A 26,213-nucleotide genomic window follows, 5' to 3' on the forward strand; every position below is an offset into this window, starting at 1 on the left:
CTGAACTGGTTTACACCAAATCACAAAAAGCACACTTTCTGGACCAACAGCTAGCTTTCTGCCAAATTTGGTGCAATTCCGTTCAGCAGTTCGGGCTATAGTCATGTTAAAAAAATGAAAACCATGGGGCTGAGTTTTGAGACCCTCCCCCTTTTTTTCTTAGCCCCCGCTTGACGGATCACCCTCAAACTTTCAACACAGCAGCTGAACCAGAAAGGGGGTGTTTTGTTTGAAAATTTCGTAAAGATTCATCAAGCAGCGCTGAAGTTATTGGCAAAACAAAGAAATCTGGTTTCAATGGAAATGTTGGTCCTAACTAACTACCTGTTGGGCTCGCGCAAGTAGGATGGATGGAGATATTTATCTATCTCCTACAGGCTAACGCACATGAACCATAACGAAGGTGGGCCACCCCAACACCTTTTTTAGGTCGAGCCAAGGCAGCAGATGCGCTGTTCCTCAAAACATGCTGTATCTGCTCAGGGGGCTTTCAGCATACCCATCGCTTCTCATTTGCTTCTTCTGGTACCTTTCAAAATTCCTTGTTTTTCAGGGATGCATCCTTGCCATTTGTTCCTCCTTTTGCACAGTTGTTCCCTTCCATGGTACTGGTCCTCTTAGATGTCTAATTTCGCTTCTGACCATTTACTTTAGTTTCAGGCATTACATTTTACATTGGTTTGTGGGCGTCACACCAGCGCACGTGCCTTCCCTTGCTCTATTCCGGTTTAATTTAGTTTCAGCAATTTTACATTTCGCTACAACTGTGGCGCCCTATCCTTAAAAGAACATTTTTTATTAGGTATCATGCAATTTTAGGCATCGTCTTCGCATTTGGTGCTTTATTTAGCATAGTCATGTATCTGCTGTAACACCATCGTTTACATTTGATTACAATTAAGCTAGTTCCGGAGCGCAGCGAGCAGGGATTGAGCACTAATTTTATTTTAAAACATATCTGTATTATTAATGAAGTTTGGGCAACTACTCCACATTACTGCCATGGTGACCACTTTTTAACTCTGGTATGGACCATACAATTGCCCTACCTCTAGCTCCTTAGCTTCCAACACACCGACAAGTATTTGATCATACACGGAATCCGTTTTTCGGGCATTACAGACTGAGATACACTGCGGGCGTGAGGTAAGACGCTATGTACCATCACTTTTGGCATGCTTGTGAGTGTCTTGCTGTAGGTTACGATGCCCTTTTTTGAGTTAATGAAACTGATGAACACCTTTCCAAGATGGTAGACTTGTGCCTTGTAGACCTTCTTCAATGACCTTTGTTTATTTATCTAGCAGTGCAGTTCACCATTACATATCCCTCCTTTTCTAGATGTCATGAATGCATTCCCGATCAATGTACATCTAATTCACCCCTAACGGCTCCTTTGTTAAACTCCAACATCTCTGCTCACATTCCAATTCCTATTCTGTCCCCGGCTCCCAAGAGCACCAGCTTATAACCAAACTTCATTTAAACTGACCATAAGTGTGTCACATCTTCCCTTAACACCCCCACACCCTCTTCCATCTCATGAGCTGATCTGCCCAATTCCACCCATGAATGCATCCCATATCCAAGACTCCTCCAGCCTGTCACCCAGAGAAATACACCCTTCCTCTTCGGGAGGGTTACATACCCTCCAACACTTCACGCCCAGAACTGCTGCCATTCCATTAAATACAGTTTAAAACTCATCAAGGGCAAGTGCACCCTTTCATCCCTGAAATACTGCTGTTGCTCAAAACATATCACTGCATGCAGCACCCCGCCGGCCTACCGTTCCCTGAAAAAGCTCCTCATGTCTCCATTTACTTTCTGATGAGCTCCATAAGTAGATGTCTGCTTAAATGCTCCTCTTCACACTTGTCTGTGAACCAAACAACCATAGGGTCAACTCATGAATTCTCAATTTCCTTGACGTCCCTCTTCTATAACAAGACCAGCTCTTTGAGCTCCACCAACTCTCTACCAATTGAACGATCAGCACTTCGGGAAAACTCTTTCATTAGACTGCGTCACAAGCATCAACAATAACTCTCCCGCCATTGGTAAATTCCCTAGGACCAAAGAAATAAATGTTATTTTTGCACTGCCAATAGTGATTATAGAATAATATCACCAAAGGACCTCCCCTGTGCCACTGCACCATTCAAATCAAGACCCTAGTGCCTGCAAATTAACTGTACTGGACTGTATGTTTAGCAGTAAAACATGGCAATCCGTGTTTAGTGGGTTTCCTAGATCCTTTGGCCTCTGTCACTGCACCTGCTGCACCACTCAAATCATGACCCCAGTGCTTGCAAGGTAACTGCAATTGTGAATGCATGTTTAGTAGTAAAGGATAGCAATAATCTGTGTTCAGTGGATTTCATAGAGCTTTGGCTCCCCTGTACCTCCTGCATCAGCCAAATCATGATCCTAGTGACAGCAAGGTAAATGCACTTGAGACTGCTGGTTTACTTGTGAAAAATAACAATCTGTGATCAGTGGGTTTCCTAAAACTTTTGGCCTCTGTGCCACTGAACCTGCTGCACCATTCAAGGCATGATCCTAGTGCCTGCAAGGTAACGGGTACTTGTGACTGCTTGTTTAGTAGTAAAAGATAACACCCACGCTGCTCTACAACTTAATAGCTTAAAGGCATTGCCAGAGTCAATAGCTCTGGCTAAAGACTTTAAAGGTCGCAAAAGTGAGACCTATTGGCAATGCAAATGCTCGTTTTTGCCAGTTATTCCTTGGTGTTTAGTGGGCAGACTGAAAGCAATGGCAGAACCATTCTCTGCTTAATACTATTGACAAAGCTCCCCTGGAAAAGGACGTATGTCATTCACAAAGAATACAAATAGCAATAGATTGGTATAGAACACAATATCACACAACTTAGTATTAAACAACTAAGAACAGCATTGTTTGTATGCATCATCTACTCGGATCACTCTTATCCCAATTTTAATTTCCTACCAATACTCACAAGGCGCTGGGCTGTTGGCAGAATCCTGGAAGACCCAATGTTCTGGAACAACTGGCTCTTCAATCTGCTGAATCCTCAACAGAATGTCGGGTTTGACAAAAGGATGATCTGTCATTAAAAAGTAAGATCTGGTCAAGATAGTTCAGACTGCGCCACCTAATTCAGCAATCAGATGTCTTGAGACAGACAAAACACTATTCTCATAGCAGATTAAAATGAGGAAACACAAATAATGCCAACATAAATCTGTTATTTATATAATGCAGAAGAGTACAATGTTCAGTGTCAGAATGATGAATCATCGAAAGAGTTTCTCCCTTACCTGCAGGCTGCGGGCTAGCGGTTTCTTTGCTCTGTGGTTCAGGCTGCTGATTCAGAGGCACAGACCCAGATTCCTCCACTTCCTTAATCCACAAGGAAACCTCCGGGTTGAAAACTGCACCGCCTGGGATCAAACCAGAAACAAGCTTAATGCAAAAGGCCTACAGCAGAGAAATCAGAGTGGAAGCTACACTCCTGATGAAGCAGTAAAGTATTTTAGATTCTGCTTTATGGAAGCAAAGTGTGGCACTAACAGACTGCTTTTGAGATCGAATCAATATTAAAACAAATGTAAGTATAATATCTAAGACTTTACCCACGCAAGGACTGAAGTAGAGGATAAAGTATGTCTTGATTTTTATGGGGCAGGAACAGATGGAGTATGGCGAGGGTCAGTAAACATTTCCAATCTTCATGTAGAATTCCCATCTTCATGTTCATTATTGCCATACAAGCAGACTTCAAGAACAAGTCACTTACCTTCAGAAACGCCTTCCACTATGGATCAGATATTCCGCCTGAACCTCTTCTATTGGAAGACTGCGGTAATCTAGGGCGGCAGCTTGTACACGGTTTTCGTGGACTTGCGAGCCGCCTTGGATTTAATACCCAGAGACAGACTTTGGTCTGTGCTGTCCGAGCTGGGCATCCCGGTGGACATCCTGACTATCTTGATAAGGTTGCACCGGGGAAATTTTGCACGAGTCAGGTGTGGTAGAAATGGGGCACTCTCTGACAGGTTCTCCGTTGACAGGGGGGTGAGACAGGGCTGTGTGCTCGCACCGACCCTGTTCTGCCTCTTTGTCAACGGGTTAATTGACCACCTGACCAGTATTAAAGACATCGATGCCCCCAAGTTTAACGGCAGCAGGGTGCCCGCAATCATGTTTGCGACGACACCCTGCTGCTGGCCAAATCACTAATGGGTATACAAAGAGTCCTGGATGGATTCTCAGCGTTCTGTGTGGAGCGGGGGCTTGAGATCAATGCGTTAAAAACCAAATTCATTATTCTCCACCCCCCCCCCCCCCCCCCCCCCCACACCCCCATCAACACGCCCTAACCCTACTATTGGCCCAACAAGATTAGAGAGGGTTTTTACCTTCGAATACCTGGGCATAACTATCAACCAGGACATGACGTGGGACACGCATCGGGAAAAGGCCCACATGAAATTGGTCCAGTTATCCGGAGGTATTTCCAGGATGATAAGTAGATCGACCTACAAACCTTTTAGCGCTGCCCTTGAAATCTACACAATGCAGGCCAGAGGGGCGGTTTTATATGGAGGCGAATTGTAGGGTCACTGTTCTAGTCAAAAATTGCAAACCACTGAAAACAATTTCATCAGGCAGATGGCGGCCCTACCCGTAAGCACCCCTCTCCTCCCGCTGAGACTTGACTTAGGTCCCATTGTGGAGGAATTGGGATTAAGACCAATAATTTTCTGGCGCCGCATCTGGAGCACACCAGAACTTGAGAGCTATAGGAGGGAGCTCCAAGAGATTCTCGGTCTACCTAAATCAAGACAAATCCCATGGTTAAGTTACATCAAACAAACATGTGAGGAATTAGGTAGACCAGAATTATGGCTAGATTCAGCTAACACATGTATTAGGACCCCACGTAAACTTCTAGTGAGAGAGTTTCGCGAGATGAGGCTCACCGCTACAATGGGAAAAACACGGGAGGGGTCCTTGACAGAATTGTTTCTCAAGTTTAAGGAAGTGTACTTATTTGAGAGTGTGCTAGACGACATCTCCCCGGTCCTTACCAGGAAAGTCTTTTTACAATGGCGATATGGCACACTTCCTACAAGGGCTTTCACAAAACACTGGGCCCAGTCTTCATCGAGAGAGCATTGTCCGTCAAGCTCGCACCAACCGGAAGATGATCTGCACATTATATTTTTCTGCAAGGTCTATCAAAGACCCAGGAAATACTGGCTTGTCCCCCTCCTTAAAAAAATGGGCTTCACACGATACCGCCCTGCCTATAGGATTCTAAAAACGGACCTTTCACCTATTATTGTATTCGGGGTGGCAAAATTCTTAACTGCGATGTGGCATATTCGCAATCGTTTTCTAAAGCTTGAACAATAGTCGACATAAATTAAATGTTCTGATTCTATGTAACTGTAATATCCAGCATACGTTTTTATACCATTTTAAAAGTTGCTTAATTATGTCTGGAGCCTCATGCTGTTTTAATTGAATATGTTTTGTATATCTTTTATGATCTAAAATTGATCGAAATAAAGATTGAAATGAATGAATGAATGAAACGCCTATCTAGCCGCGTATTCCTTACCTTATAATTATCCCCAGGCGTCGGACTGGAGTCGGACGTTTTTTATGAATATTACCCTGCACGCCAGTAGGTGGTGGTGTTCGTCTCTAGATGACGTAGTTGCTATCGTCCACGCCAGCTGGGACGTTTGCGGTGCCTATATAAGCGCCAGCTAGGTGTGCTGACACAGTTACTTTTCGCAATTTCCCATGCGGAAAACGGAGAGACACAAAGTACACTGACCACTGAGATCTACCCAAATGGCTCGATGACTTTGAGTGGGATGACAACCTCGGAAACCGCAACCGCTCCTGTGACCTTCCTTTCTCAGACGTTGAGGCATTAAGCTGCCAGGAGCTTGTGGAATCGCCCCCTCAAGGCCTTCAGACGCATGGCGCAACAGGCCATTAGGTCATGGTCTAGTTCGAGGCATCACAGCAAACAAGGTGCGGGTCTGTTACCAACATCAGTTAGTGACAGGTGCTGCAAGGCTTGATGCTGGCCTTCTTTGAGGACATTCTTGCCTAGGTGGCACCGCAAACGTCACTTCTGGCACGGATGAAGCCAATGACATGGAGCCGAACGACACCATTCACTGTTGCGCACGGATACTGCTCACACAAAATTTCCTAATCCGGTCTGAAACCTGGGGATAATTCTAAGGTAATGAATTTGTGGCTAGAAGTCTATCAGATAAGTCACAATAACTTTACCCTGCTTTATACGCACCTGTTGTTAGAGATTTAACAATTTCCACTTCGTCTGAACTCTGCTGGTCCTTGCCACCTGGCTCTCCTGCCTGCTTTATCCTCAGTAAGATGTCAGGGTTGACAATGGCATAACCTGTTAAAAAAAATTAAAAAAAGAAGACAAGAGGATTAACGAAGCTCAGGAGAGTGCTTTCTACAATTGGAATCACCCTTAAGGGAGGGTAAAGTGATCAGAAAGAAGAAAACAAGTTACTTACCTGTAACCTTAGTTCTCCAGTATTGGAAACTTTCATAGATTTGCATGCTTGAATCATTCCCCATCGTCGAGATAGGAGTCCCCGGTATATAAAAAATAGCAATGCAAAGCCATTACAAACCAGTAACCAGGCCTAGGCCCATTCCAGTTTGCTAACATATCCACCTCTTTTTGTAAAAGAGACCAAATAAAATCAACAACCAATCAGATCAGCCTCACCCTCTAGTACCCTCCTGAGAGAACCTCAGTCCCTCAGATTTTCGTAGCCGTAGTGCCACAGGATAACCATCAAGATGCCAGAGGTCAAGCTTTCCCAGGTGAGGAGGGTGGGGTGCATGTGAATCTATGAAAGTTTCCAATACTGGAGAACTAAAGTTACAGGTTACGTAATTTCTTACTCCAGTATTAGAACTTTCATAGATTCCCATGCTTGAATCAGAGTAGCTAGCAGTCATGACCAGTTTGTTCTTATTATCTTGAAAACCCATTAATAATGCACCAATACGATTAGAGAAAGGAAAAAACACTTCAATATAGACCTTTTTTTTATGAAGACTAAAAGTCTAATCCAACAGAAAATTCAAATAAGTAGGGAAACAAAACACATCATCAAAGTTTATGTGCAAATAAAATACCTATTTATGTACATATAGAAGGAAGCAATAAATGTATCAAAGAATGTGCAAGGATCTTATGAAGAAAAGGAAGGAGGCATGATATGGAAAGCTCACCGCTTACTGAAACAGGTTCTTCAGGCCTGCTTGGCCCACTGCAGTGTCGCTGCGTGTCAAAGAATCCAAGCAGTAATGTCTGGTGAAGGTAAGGATACTCTTCCAGGTTGCTGCTCCGCAGATGTCCCAGATAGGAACCCCAGCAAAAAGGGCTTTGGAGAAGAGATTGCCTTTGTGGAGTAAGCTTGGACTCACTTGAGGGGTTTTCCAGCTAATTGATGACAATATTGGATAGAGCTGGAAATCCAACGTGCAATTGCTTGTTTAGAAAGGGGAAAACCTTTACGGGGAGCGCTCTAAGCTACAAAGAGCGGAGGTGACTTCCTGAAATCTTTAGTTCTTTGGAGATAGAATTTCAGGCAACGCTGAATGTCAAGTGAATGAAGTGATCTCTTTGCCGGAGTCGTAGGTTGAGAGAAAAAAGTCTTAAGGACCACAGGTTCATTTAAGTGAAAATCCGAAGGCTCCTCTGAAGAAACTGAAGAAAAGGCTCCTGGATAGCGAGCGCCTGTAACTTGCTAACCCTTTAAGCTGATATCGGAGCAAGAATAGCCACCTTCCATGACAGGAATTTTAAGTCCGCTTTATGGATAGGCTCAAAGGGATGGTTCATGAGCTGAGCCAAGACCATGTTAAGGTGCCCCAGGGAAATGGTCAGCAATGATGGAATAGGATCCAAGGGAACAGGTTGCTCCAAGGATAGGAGTAGAAACTCTTTAAACCTGTACTGATGAGGCCAGGACGGTGCGATTAGGATCATTTCGCAGGGTTCCATTTTTAACTTCCTGAGAAGTCTCGGGATCGGAGGAAGGGTGGGGGGGGGTGGGGAGCATAGACAAATGCGCCTGACCATGTCATCGAAAACGCATTTCCGGAGGATCCCGGATGGTGATGCCAACTTGCGAAGAGCCGGCATTTCATACTCTCTGGTGTAGCAAAGAGATCTATAGACGGTCTGCCCCATAGTCGCAAAATGTCGTCCAGAGTCTTTAGTCTGATTAGTGTGTCTGCCGTCTCATTGAGACTCCCTGGGAGATGCTCCACCTTCAGTGAGACCCCATGCAGGATCACCCATTCCCAGATAGTTTGAGCTTCCACCGACAGCAGACGGGATCTCGTGCCACCTTATTTGTTAATATAATGCATAGCTGTGGTATTGTCTGTTCTTATTAGTACTGGCAAATTCTTTATTCTTGTGAGAAAAACCTGTAAGGCTAAGCAAATTGCTCTGAGCTCTAGCAGATTGATGTGCAAAAGATGATGATGTAGCCATCAACCGCTTATCTGGAGGTCCTGTAAGACCACTCCCCAGCCCTCCAGCGATGCATCAGTTGTAACTATCTGAGGCGCTGGGGTGACCATGAAGAAGAGACCCTGGGAAATGTTCTCCTTGTGAATCCACCATGAAGCAGCTTCTTTCATTGGTGCAGTGACCGTGATCATGTCCTCGAAAGATCCTTCAACCTGATGCCACTGTAAGTCCAGTTGCTCCCTGAGGGGACGCATACTTAGCCTTCAGTAAACAATTAGAGGAATGCAGGACTAAATGGATCCCAGAAGGGACTTGTAGAGGCGAACTGAAAGTGACCTTTTTAAAAGTAGATGGGTCACAGACATCAGTTTGTCTTGACTTTCTAGTGACGGAAATGCCTTGTTCAGGGACGTCTCCAATATGGCTCCCAGAAATTTGGCGTTTTTGAACAGACAAGTTTGACTTCTCTATTGAGGGTAAGACCCAGAATCTTGAACAGCGTTGTACAAGCTGCCACTGAATTCTTGGCTGCTGCCTTGGAAGGAGCCTTAAGCAACAGTCGCCAGGTTGGGGGGGTGGGGGAGTTGAGGGGCGGGTGGACTTGTTCTGCGTTTTTTTTAGGAAAGCCACAACAGGACCCAGCATCTTTGTAAAGATTCTTGGTGCCAATCTGAGGCCGAAGGGGAGGACCCTGAATTGAGAGGGGCTCTTGGCTACTGTAAAGCGAAGGAATTTCCTGTGCGATGGATGAATGGAAATGTGAAAATATGCATCCTCTGGGTCCAAAGTGACCATGAAATCCCCTGAATTTAGAAGTCGATTATGTCCTGGAAGGAGATCATACCGAACAACTGTCGAGAGGTGGCGCTCTATTTTAGATCTGAGGGAGCTCAATACCGATCTGAAGCAGTCTTTCCAAATAGAAAGAACCAAGAGCATAAACCCTGTCCTCTTTGGGATAAAGGGACCGGTTCTATCGCCTCTTTCTGCAGCATTTGTTGGACTTCTTGGCTCAGGAGACGGAGATGTTTTGTTAAGCTGGAGCAAGGGGGGTTGGTTGGAGGAGGATTAACAAATTGCAACGTATGGCCAAATTGGACTATGTTGAGTACCCAATGATCTGATGTTATCCGTTGCCAATCATGGAAGTAGAGGGAGATTCTGCCCCTTCACAGGTGTTTGATGAGGGGGAGGACCAGTAGTCAGAGCCTGCAAGCCGCTATTGACGTCTAGAAGAATCCTGCCCTTCTTCTGGGTGCCAATTTTGAATATGTTGTGGACTGACCCTACAGCTGATTGCGTGGCAGGTGTACACGAGGAGTACCTATATTGCTGGTACCCTCCTCTGTATGAAGGAGACTTCTACTCCTTGCTCCCCGAAAAGGGACCTTGGGGTACTGATGCGTCCTGAATGACCTCGCGTTGTCGGTCTTTCTTAATGTCTTGGAGCGCATCATCTATATGCCTTTTCCGAAGAGTGCCTCTCCATCGAATGGAAGGTCTAATATTTTGTTCTGGACCTCAGGTCTAAACGAGGTTGTTCAAAGCTATCCCTGGCAACGAAGGACCGCTACTCCCGACAGGGAACGGAAAGCCATTGTAGCAATATCCATTGCGGAATCAATCACCTCAGAGGAGGCTCTCTCTCCTTCCAGGAGGATCTTTTTCACTTTAGCCATGCTGTCTTCAGGTAGTCGGTCAAATAAGGGAATTGATCACACCACATCTGGAGGTCGTAGCGGCCCAAAATGGCTAACGCGTTAGCCGCTTTGACGAGCAGGCTTGACAGAGAAAAACCTCTTGCCAGCATTGTCCAAGCGTCTGCCTTCCTTATACGGAGGTGAAGTTAGAGGAGCTGCCAGATTTTTTGACTTCCGCTGCGCTGCCTGTGATTTTTTGACTCCCGATGCGCTACCTGTGATATGACCAAGTCTGGTTTTGGCTGACTCACAAAGCAACCTGGCAATCCTCAGGGGCTTTTCCAATCGAGGAAGCACCGGAACCACCGTGGCTGGGGTCTTCATGACTTTAAGACCCTTTTTCCACACATGACTGACAATGGGAATGGTTCTTAAAGACTTCTTAAGAGGATTCCTTAAAGTCATAAGAAACACTCAGAATGCACTGAAGGCATAGGCAGACCCAACCCTTTGGCTGCCCTTTCCAGCAGATTATGGAAACCACCTATGTTCCCACGTGGAGAATCTATGGGAACCGGTGAAGGGGAAAAAGGAGTAGGAATAATATATCCCACTCCCTATGTGGGTCCGGGCGATCCATATCTCTTTGGTCGACATCTGAGGCATCATCCTGGATAAGAGGAGCAGCTGGTGGAGGATCCTCTATCAATTGCAGCGGTGGTGGTGGCAGCCGGGGGTGGAAAACCCTGCAGGAGGTCCAGCTGGAACTGAGACTTGCTCCTGAGCTATAGATTGTGTCTGAAATCTCCGCTTGTAATCGGAGAGCATAAACTGCAAGTCGGAAATCAAGGGGGACAGCATACAGACCATCTCCTCTTGATAACCTCTATGGTAGTCCTGCGGAGTATCATAGTCCTGTTCTTCATATCAGTCTTCAGAGTCCAGCTCTTGACACTTAACGTGCAGTTCTTAAGGGCTAGGTGCATAACAAAATGGACCTTCCTCATCTGAATCTTCTTCCTTCAGGGGGTGAGTAGGTAGTAGATGTGTTGCTTTGCTTGGGGAAGTGAGCTCAGGAATTATATAACGCTTTCAGATAATCTCCCCAGAAATTCTCTCTCAACAAAGAGGTGGTCGTGTACATATTGCCATAGATGCTACCATCGCCGATACAATCATCATTACTGTTGACGCCGTCGTCATAGTCCTGGTCGTCGCCACAGCCGTCGTCGTCATTCTCACTGTCAACTACGAAATCTTCATCGTAACTGCTGACACAGTGTACGTCGTCACCACCGTCTTCGATGGAGGTTGAGTCGTGGACATTGAAACCAAGGAAGCTCTCAGTGACGACCCCGTCGTCTGAGCAGGAGTGAGTTGAAGAGACTGTACCTTTTCACGCCGCGTCAACTATGACAGTTTTTTCGTTGACGGTGTAATCGGCAGCTTCATCGACGTGGGAACATGTTATCGCCTGTTTTCCCTCAGTAGGAACAGAGGAGAGTTTAAGACTTTTCTTCTCTCAGGAGGAGAAGGTAGAGGTACAGAGCTCTACTTTCTCACTGTACTCACTCCTGTTGTATGTCATTTCCTCTCCTTTTCACCTCGGCGAGGAGATTTATGTGGACTAAGCCTGTCAGACCCATGGGAGGTGTTTTTAGAGACTTTCCCAGGACGGTCCTCCGAAGAAGATGGGTCAGATCTCCTTGAAGATTAAGGTGAGGAGGCCTCATCACTATCGCCACTGGAGACCGGTTCTCTCCTGGACTTTAGCTTCTGGAGCCATGTCAGGAGACGTCCCTCGGTCCCTCAAGGTTTTGGTGGAAGCATTGGCCCTGTGGTCTGGATACAGGCAATAGCACAGTCCTTGTGAGGGCCATTCACATAAAGCCTCTTCTAAGAGCAGGTAGCACAAGCTCTAGAAAGGCATTTTTTCTTCTCATCAGCCATGATGAAAAGAGAAATAAATTGAAGCTGTAGTAGTTGTGAAGTAAAATAGTTAAAACATCTCTCAAGTAATGGAATTAGGAAAAAGCTAAGCAGAGCTCGGTGGATACTCCCTAGCACAACGTGCGGTAGAAGATCTGAGGGTCTCTCAGGATGGTTCTTGAGGGTGAGGCTGATCTGATTGGTTGTTGATTTTATTTGGTCTCTTTTACAAAAAGAGACTGATATGTTAGAAAACTGGAATGGGGCTAGGCCAGGTTTTTGGTTTACAATGGCTTTGCTATGTTATATATACACCGGGGACTCCCCTCTCGACGATGGGGAATGATTCAAGCATGTGAATCTATGAAAGTTTCCAATACTGGAGTAACAGTAATTGAAAATTACTTCCTAACAGTACTGTACACAGCACAGACAACAAAGGGGGGAAAAAGACATTTTGGTCAGTGCCTTGGACTTCAGAATTTAGTCTGTTGCCTGGGCAATATTCTAAAGTAGGATAATATGTGGCTAAAAGTATCCATTAGAATACAGTTACCAGTTCTGTATTATCTCTCTATCTTCACCGTTTATTTCCCATAATTCACAGTGCACAATTAATCTGCAGTATGTTTAGCTGCCCTACACAAATAAAGTTTGATATATTGTTAACACAGCTTTTCTTCTTTGTTTCATTGTGGGTAAACAAAAAAGGTGTTATAAAAAGCTTTCACAATGACAGAGCTATTCCCAGAGCATTAATCAGCAGAGCTGAGAAGCTCGCCCTAGGTCTTTTGACCAATGAATCGACCCCTTTGTGTTATCGTAGAATCATGTCAGCATAAACTTACTGTCCCACACGGTCTTGTTATACCTACTCCATAATATCAATTTACAAAAGAAACACATTTTGGAATTAAAGGAATTCCTTTACAATTTGCTTCACATTTAAAAACTGGATTATACTAATTGACATTGTTTCACAAAACCCTTTAAATATTAGCATATTATCCCTAACAAACAACCCATTTCTCAAAACACTGACAGACATCTGCAGTCTGAGGCAAATAAGGAATACTTAATAAAGGACACTCAAATGGTCCTTAGGTTTCTTAGGAGCACTAAAATCCATTTTTAAAAAAGCACGTAATTAGAAAAACCAATAAGTAATATAGGTGATGTGGTCCTATATTGCCAACTCAAGGTTCAATTCTTATTTATAAACCACAAGGCCAAAGGACGTGTGTTTTTTAACGGTCATCAGCCAGAACCCTCCAAAGGCAACATCGGCCCATATTACAAAGTTACCATTCTCTATCTATCCACAGGATACCTACTGGGCAGAGGTGTACCATCATCCATTATTCTGGTATGTGAATGTCAATAGAACTAAGACTGGAGCATATTTCACGCTATCTATTATGTTATTTTTTTATGGTCTGGCTTGACAGTGCAGCTATTGTCAGACAACTGTGTGATCACCACTAGAGAGGGGCTTTGGCTCTGTCCACATGTTGGGAACCAGGAGTACTTGTTTTGATCGGCAAAGGTTTTGTGCTTCTGCAGGGGATGTGCTTGCCCTCCAAGCAGCTGCAATCATCATTTGTTTATTCATCCAGCTGCCTAATCTCAAACTTTCAGGGACCCACCCGACATTGGAACGTGTCATGGATAACTAGTGGATTTAGGATTTCTCCGTCAGCGGCAGAGGAGGGCAGTCATTTACATAAATGGATTTTTTAGGTCTGGCTTGACAGTGAAACTGTTACCTCAACTTTTATCAATATCAATATTATTCTACAGTACTATGCTTCTACACACATACATATGCATTGCCATGCAATCCACCATACAACATTTCTTTAAAGGCAGAAGTATTAACATTGTCAATGGGAGTATTACATTTGTTTTGGGGAATTCAACCTTGAAACGGAGGTTTCCTTCAAAGTGCAGTCAATGTTGGGCAATGGTTGGAATTAGATGTTTATGTTTCATAAATAAATTGTAGATAAATCAATGGTCAATGTCGAGGACCTGTGGATTAACGTGATTCAATGGCTACATCCTTTACTGCATAATTATGATTTTACATCATTTGACACATAATTTGAAGATTTCACTTAAAATACTGTTTTTAGCTCAAAAGGTTAAAAATAATACTGCCAGAAAAAAGGCCACAAAATTTGATAGGTTTGCAGCATATTTTAGATAACTATGTCGGTGTAGTTTTGCAGCTTGATGATCTTTCTGGATTCACTATGCTGTGCATTATTCCGCGGTCTTGTGGTTGGGTCCGGATTCATAATCTTGTCTCTTTTTTTTTTTTCGTAGCCCAGGTGGGCGTCGACGTCCCACCTTGGTGTATTTCCGGTGACGTCAACACGCTTCCCGCGGAAACTCCCACTCCTGGGCGCCATCTTCGGATTCTTTTTTCTCGTGTTCGTTTTGTTACCGAAGTTATGGCAATGTTCAACTAAAGTTTTTTCACCGCTTTAACCTTTAAGGCTTCTTTTCCAAGTATTGTCTCAACGCCCACCGACTGTCGTTCGACGTCGTAGTCCTCCTCCTTCGTTTCCTCGACCACCTGTAGCCTAGGTTTTGTCTGGATTGTGTATTCCTTCATCCTGGCATCGAAATCTTTTTTCCGCAGCAGGATGTTTTCCATCTCGGCCTCGAGGCGTCTTTTGTTTTTCTCCATTTCGGCCGCGTCGAATGGATCGGCCTCCCTTTTCGGCGCCGAGCCGACTTTCGTTGTCGAAGGTTTCGGTGCCGAGCTGGCTCTCAGGTCCTTCGTTGGCGCTGAAGCGCCCTTCGGGTCCTTTTTTTCGGCGTCGAACACTCCTTCTCAGGGGCGATTTTTGATGTCTTCTGCTGTTCTCCAGCTCTCGGCGCCTGGGAGTCCTTCTCAGAGGATCCGCTGTGCCTTGGTGTAGCCGCGGACGCCGAAGTTTTCGGCGTCGGCGCTTTCGAGGTTTGCCCCTCAATTTTACAAGACTCAGGGTCTCTCTGTGCCTTAGGGGCCGTAGAGTCTCCTACCTCCTTTGGAGTCTTCGTAATATCGGTCTCTACGACCGTGTAGCAGTCGTGTTCAGCGGCGGCGTTGTCCTCCTCGTCTGAAGATAGCCCCAGGTCTCAAAGGGATGGTGGCTGTCCCTTGCCCTGCATGGTGGCGTTGGCTATCCTCTGTCTCTCTCTCACTCGAAGAGTCTTCGGCGTGAAGGCGGAGCAGGCATTGCAGTCCTCGCTCTCGTGGTCGACCGGTAGGCAAAGGTTGCAGACCGGGTGCTGGTCCTTCGACGAGTACTTGTGGTGGCAGTTACGGCAGAATTTGAAAGGAGTGTTGCCCATCTCATGCGTTCAGGGGGCCCCCTGAGCTTGCATTCTCCGATGGACGTCGAAGTTCTTGAAGTTCTTCTTCTCCTTCGTCGTACTCTTCGATGATGTAGTCTCATGTAGTCTTCTCAATTTCTTTTCTTGCAAAAAGTGCGTATTTTTCTTCTTCTTTCTCCAAAAATGTCTGGAGCCCTTTCGGGAACGATCCAGACCCAACCGCGGAAAAAAGAATCTGAAGATGGCGCCCAGGAGTGGGAGCTTCCGCTGGAAGCGTGCCGACGTCACCGGAAATACACCAAGGTGGGACGTCGACGCCCACCTGGGCTACGAAAAAAAAAAAAAAAAAAAGAAAGAAAAGACTACGAATCCGGACCCAACCACAAGAACGCAAAATAATGCACAGCATAGTGAATCCAGAAAGATTCACACTGCAAAATGCAAATGCTACTTACCAGTATGCATCTGTTCTTGGCATGTAGGGCTGCTGACATTCATATCTGTGCATAGATCGCCGCCTAGTGTTTGGTCCGGATGATTGCACATTGTTGTCCTGGAAGAGTCTTCGAAGTATCATGAGATAGGTGGCTCCTCCCCTGGACTACAGTGCGCATGGGCATCGACTCCATCCCCAGATTGTTTTTAGCCATTGTGGCCGAGATGGAGTGAACTCTGTGAGTGATGACCATGCTATGAAATGTATGTAAATACTGCAGCGGCTACAGGCGCCGGGGAGGAGGGCGGCCGATATGAATGTCAGCAGCCCTACATGCCAAGAACAGATGCATACTGGTAAGTAGCATTTGCAGTTCGAGGCATGTGGGCTGCTGAATTCATATCTGTGCATAGAATACATAGCAGTCCATCCATTAGCGGCGGCCGCCCGTGCCAGCTGCAGCAGTTTGGAAAAGTGTCTTGAGAACAGCCTGCCCTACAGCTGCCTGCTGTTTGGAGTGCACGTCTACACAGTAATGTTTAGTAAAGGTATGTGTGGTAGACCATGTGGCTGCTCTACATATGTCCTCTAAGGGAATGTTTCCAAGGAAGGCCATAGAGGCCCCCAACTTTCTGGTGGAGTGGGCTCTCGGTGGAATAGTAAGAGTGCGTTTAGCTTTCGCATAACAGATCTGAATACATTTCACGATCCACCTAGCAATACCAGCCTTGGAAATAGCGTTACCTTTGTGGTGTGACGCAAAGGCAACGAAAAGCTGCTTAGTTTTTCTAAAATCCTTGGTCCTGTCAACGCAATACATCAGGGCCCTCTTGACGTCAAGGGTGTGGAGCATCCGCTCCGCCAATGACTCAGGATTTTGAAAAAACACCGGCAACTCAATTGTTTGGTTTATGTGGCACTGAGACACAACCTTGGGTAGAAATTTAGGGTTAGTGCGGAGTACTACCCTGTTAGCATGAACCTGGAAGAACGGCTCCTGGATTGTGAGGGCTTGCAGCTCACTAACCCTACGTAGCGATGTAATTGCTACTAAGAAAGCCACTTTCCAAGTCAAGAACTGAAGTTCGCAGGAGTGTAGTGGCTCAAAGGGAGGACCCATCAGTCTTGTAACAACCACATTGAGGTTCCATTCTGGGGCTGGTGGGGTCCGTGGTGGAATGACCCGTTTGAGTCCTTCCAGAAAAGCTTTGATAGCAGGCACTTTGAAAAGTGAAAGGTGCTGTCTATTTTGGAGGTATGCGGCCATCGCAGACGGGTGAATGCGGATGGAAGTATATGCCAAATTACACTGGTACAGATGGAACAGGTAACAGATGATGTTCTGAATGGAAGCATCTAGTGGATTAATGTTGTGGTTTGCGCAATAAATGACAAACCGCTTCCATTTGGCCGCATAACAGGCTCTAGTAGTGGGCTTCCTTGCCTCCCGAATGATATCCATACAATTGGGAGGAAGGTTGAGGTAGCCAAACTCTAGGACTTCAGGAGCCAGATCGCCAGGTTGAGCTGTCGCGGATCTGGGTGCTGAATGTCGCCATGGCTCTGCGTCAGAAGGCTGGGTGTGAGATGAAGCCTTTGATGCGGTACCACGGACAGTTCCAGAAACGAGGTGTACCATGGTTGGCGAGCCCACGTTGGAGCAACTAGGATGAGAGTCATCGAGTGTTGCCTGAGCTTGCGTGCCACCAGCGGTATCAGGGGTGCTGGGGGAAAAGCGTACGCAAATTTGCCTGACCAGTTCATCCATATCGCATTGCCCTGCGATTGCGGGTGTGGGAACCTGGCGGCGAAGCTTTGGCATTTTGCGTTCTCTCTTGTGGCGAACAGGTCTATCTCTGGATGACCCCACCTTTGAAAGTACGGCTGGAGTACCGATGGATGTAACTCCCACTCGTGCATCTGGTGGCTGTGCCTGCTGAGCAGGTCCGCCATCTGTTTGTCTTTGCCTGGGAGGTGTTCTGCCATGAGGAAGATGTTCCTCTGAATGGCCCACTTCCACATGCTCTGAGCCAGATGAGACAGCTCCGCAGAGTGTGTTCCTCCCTGTTTCTGAATGTAGTACATGGCGGTCATGTTGTCCGTCCGGATCAACACGACCTTGTTGCACAGATGTACTTTGAACGCCTTTAAGGCCATGAAGATCGCCATCAGTTCCAACACATTGATGTGCATCTTCTTCTGCTGTAGAGTCCATAGTCCCTGCACTGTGTAATGGAGTACATGCGCTCCCCAACCCTGGAGAGAAGCGTCCGTCGTCAGGACAATCTGTGGCACAGGCTCCTGGAACGGTCGGCCCTTGCAAAGGTTTTGTGGATTCCACCAATGCAGAGAGTTGTATGCCCGACCGCTCACCAACACTAGGTCTTTCAATTGCCCGTGAGCCTGAGTCCACTGACGTGCTAAGCACTCCTGAACTGGGCACATATGTAGTCTCGCGTGCGGGACAATGGAGATGCAGGAGGCCATCATGCCTATCAACTGCATGAACACTCTTGCTGGAAGCGAGTGCTGAGGTCTGAATCTTTGGATCAGCGACTGAATGCTGGCGATTCTCACAGAATTCGGCTGTGCAGTGGCCGTCAGAGTGTTTATGGTCGCCCCCAGATACTGCCGTATGTGGGCGGGCTGGAGATGTGACTTTGGATAATTCAGGGAGAAACCCAGATCGTGCAGAAGGTGAATGGTGTGGGACACGTGGTCGGCGCACTGCTGGGCCGACTTCGCTTGAATGAGCCAGTCGTCCAGATAGGGGTAGACGTGGATATTTTGACGTCTTAGATGCGCCGCCACCGTCGCCAGGCACTTTGTGAAGACCCTCGGCGCCGTGGTGACCCCAAAAGGCAGAACCTTGAACTGGTAGTGCTGGTTTTGAATGGTGAACCGCAGATATTTTCTGTGTGAAGGATGTAGAGGAATGTGAAAGTATGCATCCTTGAGATCCAGAGTTGCCAGGAAGTCCCCTTGCCGAAGCAGTGGGAGAACCTGCTGTAGAGTGAGCATATGGAAATGTTCTGACAGAATGTACAAGTTGAGAGGTCTGAGGTCTAGGATGGGCCTGAGGGATCCGTCCTTTTTTGGAATGAGAAAGTACAGGGAGTAAACCCCTGCACCCCTTTCCTGCAGTGGAACGAGCTCTATTGCCCCTTTTTGCAGCATGACGTTGACTTCTTGCTGCAACAAGTGCAAGTGCTCGCCGGACATAGGACGGCTTTTTGGAGGTATGTTGGGTGGAGTGGATGTGAGCTCCAGACAATAACCGTATTGGATAAGAGATCCGACCCACCTGTCCGTGGTGATGGACTTCCACACGGGCAGGAACTGCTGGAGTCTCCCCCCGACCGGTGTTGCGAGGTCGGGGGGCAGTGACAAGGCGTCACTGTTTGCTGGCGGTGGAGGACCTGGGCAGCAATACGTTTCCCTGAAGCCTCAAACACTTTTGATTCCTTGTCTGGGGAAGGAGCATCACCCGTGGTCTGTGAGTTGGCTCGTTTACGTGCGTTGGAGACAACCAGAGAGTCTAGCGGCAACTGTCCTTTGATGTACGTTGGATCAGTGGGCGCTGCCTTGTACTTCTTGTCAATACGAGGATTAATGACTCTTGCCCGGGTGGGCTCCTTGAAAACCTCTGGCGCATGTTTTAACACTCCTTTGAGCATTGGCAGTGTCTTGACAGTTTTTTCTGCCACTGAGAAAGTGTCAAAAAGAAAATCGACATCAACTGGGTCTGCATGGAGGTCGACGTCATGATTGGCGGCAGCCCTTTCAATTAAAGCGTTGAAGGCCGCAGAGTCTTCCGTTGGGGAAGTTTTGGCAGCAAAAAGCTGCGGCTCGTGTCCCGAATGAGGGTCCCCAGGGTCGCCCCCAGCAGACCATGGCTCCGTGACATCCTCTGGGTCTGAGTAAACTGGATAAGCATACTCATCCTCGTCTTCTCCATCACCCTCCCCAGCATTGGAATGAGTGGGTGAGAGATCCTGACCTTGCGGAGATGCAGGCTTCATAGGGGCAGACTTACCCGCAGAGTCCAACTTCTTTTTAAGTGGGATGTGGAAATGCTCCAACGCTGGCTCCGGGGTGATCTTCCGTTTAAGGAGAGATAGCTTGCCTGTGTTGGCGTCGATGACCACCTCTCGACGCTCCTCCTCCGCCAGTGGTTGGTGTCGTGGGTTTGGAACCACCGACGATGCCTTTGGCGTCGAAGCCAACTTTAAGGGCACTCCGGCCCCAGGTTTCGCAGCGAAAGCCTTCGGCGCCGTCTTTGGCGGCTGCGTGAAAAGAATCGGCGTCTGCGCTTTCGCCGGTTTCTGCAGAGGCTTGGGCGACACAGTGTTCTTTGGGTCGACCGCCGCGGCCCTCTCCCGAATACGCTGAAGGGACTCTGTGACCTTCTTGGTAAACGAGGCAGAGGGACGGATCGGCTCGAGAGAGTCCTCCGAAGCCGGATTCGGGTCGGCGACCAAGGCTGCAGTCTTCGGAGCCGACGCAGCTCCCCCTTTCGCCTTGTCAGATGGAAGCGGTGCAGCCTGAGCCTTGGGGTCAAGCGGTGCAGTTAGAGCCTTGGGGTCGTCCTGGCGCTTCTTTGGGGCCTTCTTATGGTCATCGACCTTCTTGGCGTCGACGCGACTCTTCAGAGCGTCGACCAACTTCGGCGCCGACGCAGCCGCGTCGGGCGTCTTCGCCTTCGGCTTCGACACCGTAGTCTTCGGTTCGGCCATTTTGGCGTGGCTCTTGAGCTCGACGGCCATCTTGGATTTCTTCGGCGCCGAGGCCTCCGAAGTCTTAGATCCAACCAGTGCGACTTGCACTTTCGGTTTTTGCACCGGAAGTGGTGCCGCACCAATGTCCGTGACCGGGCCGGAAGGCGGAGCCGTGGGACGGGTATCGAGGTCTTGGGTAAGGCCCGAAGGCGATCCCTCGACCTGGGCCTCATAATGGTGGCTGGCCCCGGAGTCAGTGTGAGGAAGCTCCTCCTCCGAGCTATCCTCTACGGTGGCGATGGCCCCGTCGTCGTCCCATACCTCCTCGACGACTTCCTCGAACTCCTCATCTTCCGCGTCGTAGCTTTCCTCGATCTCCGACGCTGGGTTAGAGTCCGAGACATTCTGGATGGTGTCGTCTTCAACATCCTCCTCGAAGATGTTCGCCGGAGGGGGTGCCGAGCTCTGGGCCTGCAGTCTAGCGGCCCGGCGTAGCTTGAGTCTTCTTCGACCGGAACTTGGAGCAGGCCATACACTTGGCCTCGTCGTGGTCCGGCGACAAGCACTGGGTGCACGTCGATGTGCGGATACTTTGAGGCACACACTGGGCACCTCTTAAATGGACTTCGTTCCATGATGAAGTAGTCTGGAGCGTCGTGTAGGCCCGTCCGCGCCGACAGCACGCGGAAGGGCAGCAGTTGTTCGGAGCCGAGGAATAACCAACCCGAACGATAGACAATACCGACGCGAGTCCTAAAGACCTTTTGGTCTCAAGTAAAGAAAGTTAAACAACTATCGATTCCGACAGAGGGAACCGAAACACATCCGAACCCAATGGCGGAAAAAAACAATCTGGGGATGGAGTCGATGCCCATGCGCACTGTAGTCCAGGGGAGGAGCCACCTATCTCGTGATACTTCGAAGACTCTTCCAGGACAACAATGTGCAATCATCCGGACCCAACACTAGGCGGCGATCTATGCACAGATATGAATTCAGCAGCCCACATGCCTCGAACCCATATTTCGCAGGAAGCAGTGAAATGATTTCCATATTTTACTGTATCCTGTGAAATATGCGCGTTTATAGCACAGCATTTTTTTGCAATTATAGAAACCAAACGTACTACATATATATCAATATAAAGGTAAACAGATGCTGTTTTGTGTTTTGTACGTGCTCTGGAATATTGCACACATACAGTAGCATTCAGAGATTAGGATTTTAATGGAATTCTCCTAAAGGAGAATGAGGATTACAGGTAAGCAGTTTTTCCTTTGAAGGGATGACATTTGACACTACTTGATTAATTCTATATGAATGTTCCATGGACACTGCAGTCCAAACAAGAAGGTTCCAGAGTTACCAATGTCTAAGCCCTAGAGTTTTCCATGGCGATCGGCCAAATCAAATACAATGTTTAATATTTACAGGAGCCACTGGGATCTCTTGTTGGCAGGTGGGGGGGGCACTGACATTTATCATAATGGTTCTATTTCAGGATGTTACAATCAAGTACTGTCTTCAGCATAAACAATGGGGAATGGCTAATGGTTTTACCAAAGTTAAAAGCTCAAGGGATGTTAGGCCGCTGCATATTTTATCCACCTGAAAATAAATGTGTACGAAGCTGCTGCCTACTACCCAAAACAACATAAGGGAAGCAATGTGCTCCACATTTCCTGCCAGATGCTCAAACCTGGAGTCATTTATTCACCAACGCTTACTGTAGTCCTCCTCATTAAGGGGTTTATCATCACGTTGAGGATGTGTACTCTCCACCGTAGCATGGTTATTAACCGGTTCCTCAACATTGGGTCTTTGGAAATATACAATATTACAACCCAGCCCCCCTCTATGCTCAGATTCCCCAAAGCCATCAGAGGCCACCATAAAGCGGTAACGCAAATGAAAATGAAAATAAAATACAACACCAAAAACCCAGTCTCCTTACCTAGGGAGATGAGGGCACCATGGATCTCTTTCATCACACTCCGGTATAGCTCCTTCTCCCAGTCCTCCAACCGGCTCCATTCCTCTTCCGAGAAGTAGGCAGCAACGTCATTAAAGGCGATGGACACCTGAAAAATACATGCTTAATATGTTACTAAGTCCTTCTGAAGAAAGGCTTTTATTATAAACGGGAGTTCAGCCATTTTTGTATTTACGTGACATTTTTGTAGTTAGTTACCTGTGGAGTTTTACAGTGTACGTGCTGACTTGTGCATATTTGTGTTCGCTATGCCTTTGGAAAGTACTGAAAGGTTGCTAGAATAATTACATCCTGCTAATCATTTCTGCTCATCGTAAAATGAAATACCACAGGCTCTTTCCATCCAATTTGCAGCAAGTCAAGCCCTGTGAGTTTCTCTCACATTACTTGTCTTGAAAATGTAGTGTGATTATCTATTTTCTTTATATGAATAACTGGAAGGAAATTTCCAATGGATTAGGGGTGAGGAGTGGAGTTTGCGCACAGACTGGTTTGTTATATAGTATAAATACGAAAAGAGAATTGTTTCAGGTTTTCATTCCCTTCACGGACATGCTAACCCTGTGTTGGTTTGTGCTCTTTAAACATAATAAAACTGCTCTGTTTTACCTTAGACTACTCGTACTCCTTTGGATTTAAGTGCACAAGAGTGGTATTATGCAGGGCGCAAGTGTACGCTTTCCACAAATGGCAACTCAAGTGGGACCTCTACGTGGGACATCCAACAGCATTTGAGTCTGTGACTGAGGTGACATGACCCAAGACCGGTTGATCGTGGGGGCGCCTCCAAGCGGAAATTGGTTTCTTGCAGCTCCCATCTGAAGTCCCGAACTGCTGTCCCTTGGCATCAGGATCTCTTCCAGGCAGAGGTTCCAAACTGATCAAGAGAAAAGTGGCTGAATGGTAGAGTACAGAGAGTTGGACATCGTCAGCAAACACCTTGTGAGATTGTTCCGAGTTGTTTTATAATAGTTGTATTGGATTATTGATTGGTTTTTTGTATTGAGAATTGTTTTTTGTATTACATTGGTTGGGTCTTAGGTTGGACCCGATAGAAAAGCCTGTATTGATTGTATTGGAAAGTTTAGACGGTCTCTAACTTTTAGGGACAATGAGCAAACTAAAGAATTGCATTTCACAGTGCTGTTGATGCTGTTTAATGAGTCCACTCCTGGATGAGTCCCAACCAGTCCCGGTTAAGGGTAGTCTCTGGTCAAGAATTGCCTGATTTGTGCAATGCACATTGTGGGTAAAGGCAAGGTTGCACCACTAGGACATTTTACACCACTGGACCTCCTGTTTGAGAGGCTCCAGATGGACTTCTTTGCGATGGAACAAGCAGGCAAACTGAAGTGCGTTTTGGTTGTGGTCTGTGCCTTTAGCAGAGGGGTAGCGACCTATCTTCTGAAAGAGAACACAGCCTTGAGTTCTGCAAAAGAGCTCCTCAAGGAGTATTTTCCGAGGTTTGGTTTGCCAAGGGTCCTTTGGCGTGACAACAGGCAACACTTTACTGGTAAAGTAATAGAACTGGTCTATACTGGACAACAAATAAAGAAAACATTTCCTGCTGTTAACCATCCACAGGCTCCAGCCCTAGTGGGAAGATATAATGGTATTTTGAAAAATAAACTGGCAAAAACATGTGCAGCAAGTAAACTAAAATGGCCTGACGCCTTACCAATAGCACTGCTTTCTATTCACACCACTAAACACTCAAAAATGGGGTTATCTCCCTATGTAATAGTCTTGGGGAGGCCTGCAAATGTGTGTGGGGTACCTAGTTCAAATACATTTTCTGAAATGGAATATCCCTTGCTGGTTGACAATTGTAAACAACTGACTAAATATTTGCATCTCATTCCTCAACAAGTCAAGGCCAGTCTCTGGACCTCGTCTTGAAGGATCCGGACACGTAATGAGGCCTGGAGATTGGTCTTGACCCACAACTTCCAAAGAAAATCTAGCCTTGAGCCTCGCTGGAAAGGGCTGGTGCAAGTGCTACTCACCACCCAGACAGGTGTTAAGCATACTGGTCAGAAGCACTGGATACATGTCAGTCCATTGCCATTGCCCTATGATCAATGGGTGAAGGAAGGCATTCTTGATTTGAAATGTGAACAAATTCCACAGCAAGTACCTTTTGGTGATGGTGAACTGATTAAAGAAGTAGTGCATCAATTGACCATTCTCACTCCTGTTGAGCCTGAATTGATACCAATACCTCTGAGCATCCAGATTGTGATTCACCTAGGTATAATTTGAGACCGAGGATAGTCAAGAACCATAGATTATGATTGAAGAAATAATTTCTGGAGGGATAGCAACCTATGCCGGTGGTCAAGACCCCCAAATCTAAATGTTCGTTGGTAGAGTAGATGGGTATTTTTGGGATGCCACGTTACTTTGCTTTGGGCTGTTGGGCACTGTTTGATTTGTTTCTCTTTTGTAAAAAGAAGAGGCCTCTGGAAACAAGCCTATCTATCCAAGGAAAGGAAAGGTAGGAAAATAATGGTCAGCACATAAAAACAAGTATCAGGAGAAGCATCAGACCCTCATCAAGAACCGGTATTCGTAGGCAACACACGATAAATACATTATGGGTAAGACTAGGAGTATTGAACCATGACCATTTGGGAGGTCACCCTTTGATCTGTGGCAGGAAAGCAAGACTCCAGTATCTGGTATCCCTAAGTTACAACAATTTTAGCCAAGAAAAAGGTGCGATGTTTCGATGCCTTCTGATAATTTTAAGAATGCTAGGATTGTTCTGGTGGTTAGAATAATATTAAGAATACTAGGATTGTTCTGGTGGTTAGAAAACAGAGTCCAAAAGCCAGTGCCACCAGTCACCACACAAATACTAGGGCATCAATACATAACCCTTGCCCCTCATAAGCAAGCGCACCTCTTGAATTATGAGAATAATTCATTCATTAAGGTTTTACACAATGCCTATCTTGGCTATAATGCTACGGATTGTTGGAGGTGGCTGCCTGTTGTCTTCAGTTGAAAGCAAGGCACCTCCTATTCCCCTACCTTTATCCGTCCAATGGGTCTTGCAGTGCCTAGTTGGAATTGAATTATGTGCCCTGAATTAAAGACACTCATAAGTCTTACAGAGCCAGTTTAGGGATCACCTCTATTATCTATGCTGGCCAAATGACATTAGCATCTATGGCACCATGAAGGAGGGGGAGGAATTGACCGGCTACAACAACTCCTCCATGTCATTATCCTGTATTGAGAGAAAGCTGTCTAAGGTGCAAGGTGGCTATCCTCCCCATACCTGTGCATGCTAATAGAGCCCTCTGTTGTCTTTAAGGTGACAGACCCGTCGCTGTTGGGAATAGTATTTGCTCCCGTACAGTGATATTAAATTGCATTAGTTCCCCATCATTTGTGGCCTCGCAAAATAACTTTTGTTTGTGGTAATCAGGCATATGTCTGGCTCCCTAGATGAAGGTCGGGCATGTGCTATATCGCATTTCTTATCCCTCCCATTTAACTCGCACCCTCCGATTACCATGACATATCAACTTAATAAACAAGAAGTACAGGTTGACCGTACCACCCTGCAGCAAATCACTGATGCAATGAAAGGGCTAGTGCCTTACTAGGGTCTCATGGC

At 46.5% G+C, this 26,213-nt stretch overlaps 1 protein-coding gene across 7 annotated transcripts in view; it reads right to left on the reverse strand.

The window, feature by feature from the left end:
• The window catches only part of LOC147709768 (uncharacterized), a 353,428-nt gene that overhangs the window by 217,184 nt on the left and 110,031 nt on the right, over positions 1-26,213 (reverse strand). For all 7 annotated transcript variants that reach the window (XM_086928219.1, XM_086928218.1, XM_086928223.1 and 4 more), the window contains exons 3-6: positions 22,547-22,673; positions 6,323-6,436; positions 3,306-3,428; positions 2,984-3,091 (exon numbers count right to left, since the gene is read on the reverse strand). In XM_086928219.1, the coding sequence (XP_086784345.1) occupies positions 2,984-3,091; positions 3,306-3,428; positions 6,323-6,436; positions 22,547-22,673 (472 nt within the window). The remainder of the gene's footprint in view (positions 1-2,983; positions 3,092-3,305; positions 3,429-6,322; positions 6,437-22,546; positions 22,674-26,213) is intronic.

The sequence above is a fragment of the Lissotriton vulgaris genome, chromosome 6 (assembly GCF_964263255.1).
Source record: "Lissotriton vulgaris chromosome 6, aLisVul1.2, whole genome shotgun sequence".
NCBI lineage: Eukaryota > Metazoa > Chordata > Amphibia > Caudata > Salamandridae > Lissotriton > Lissotriton vulgaris.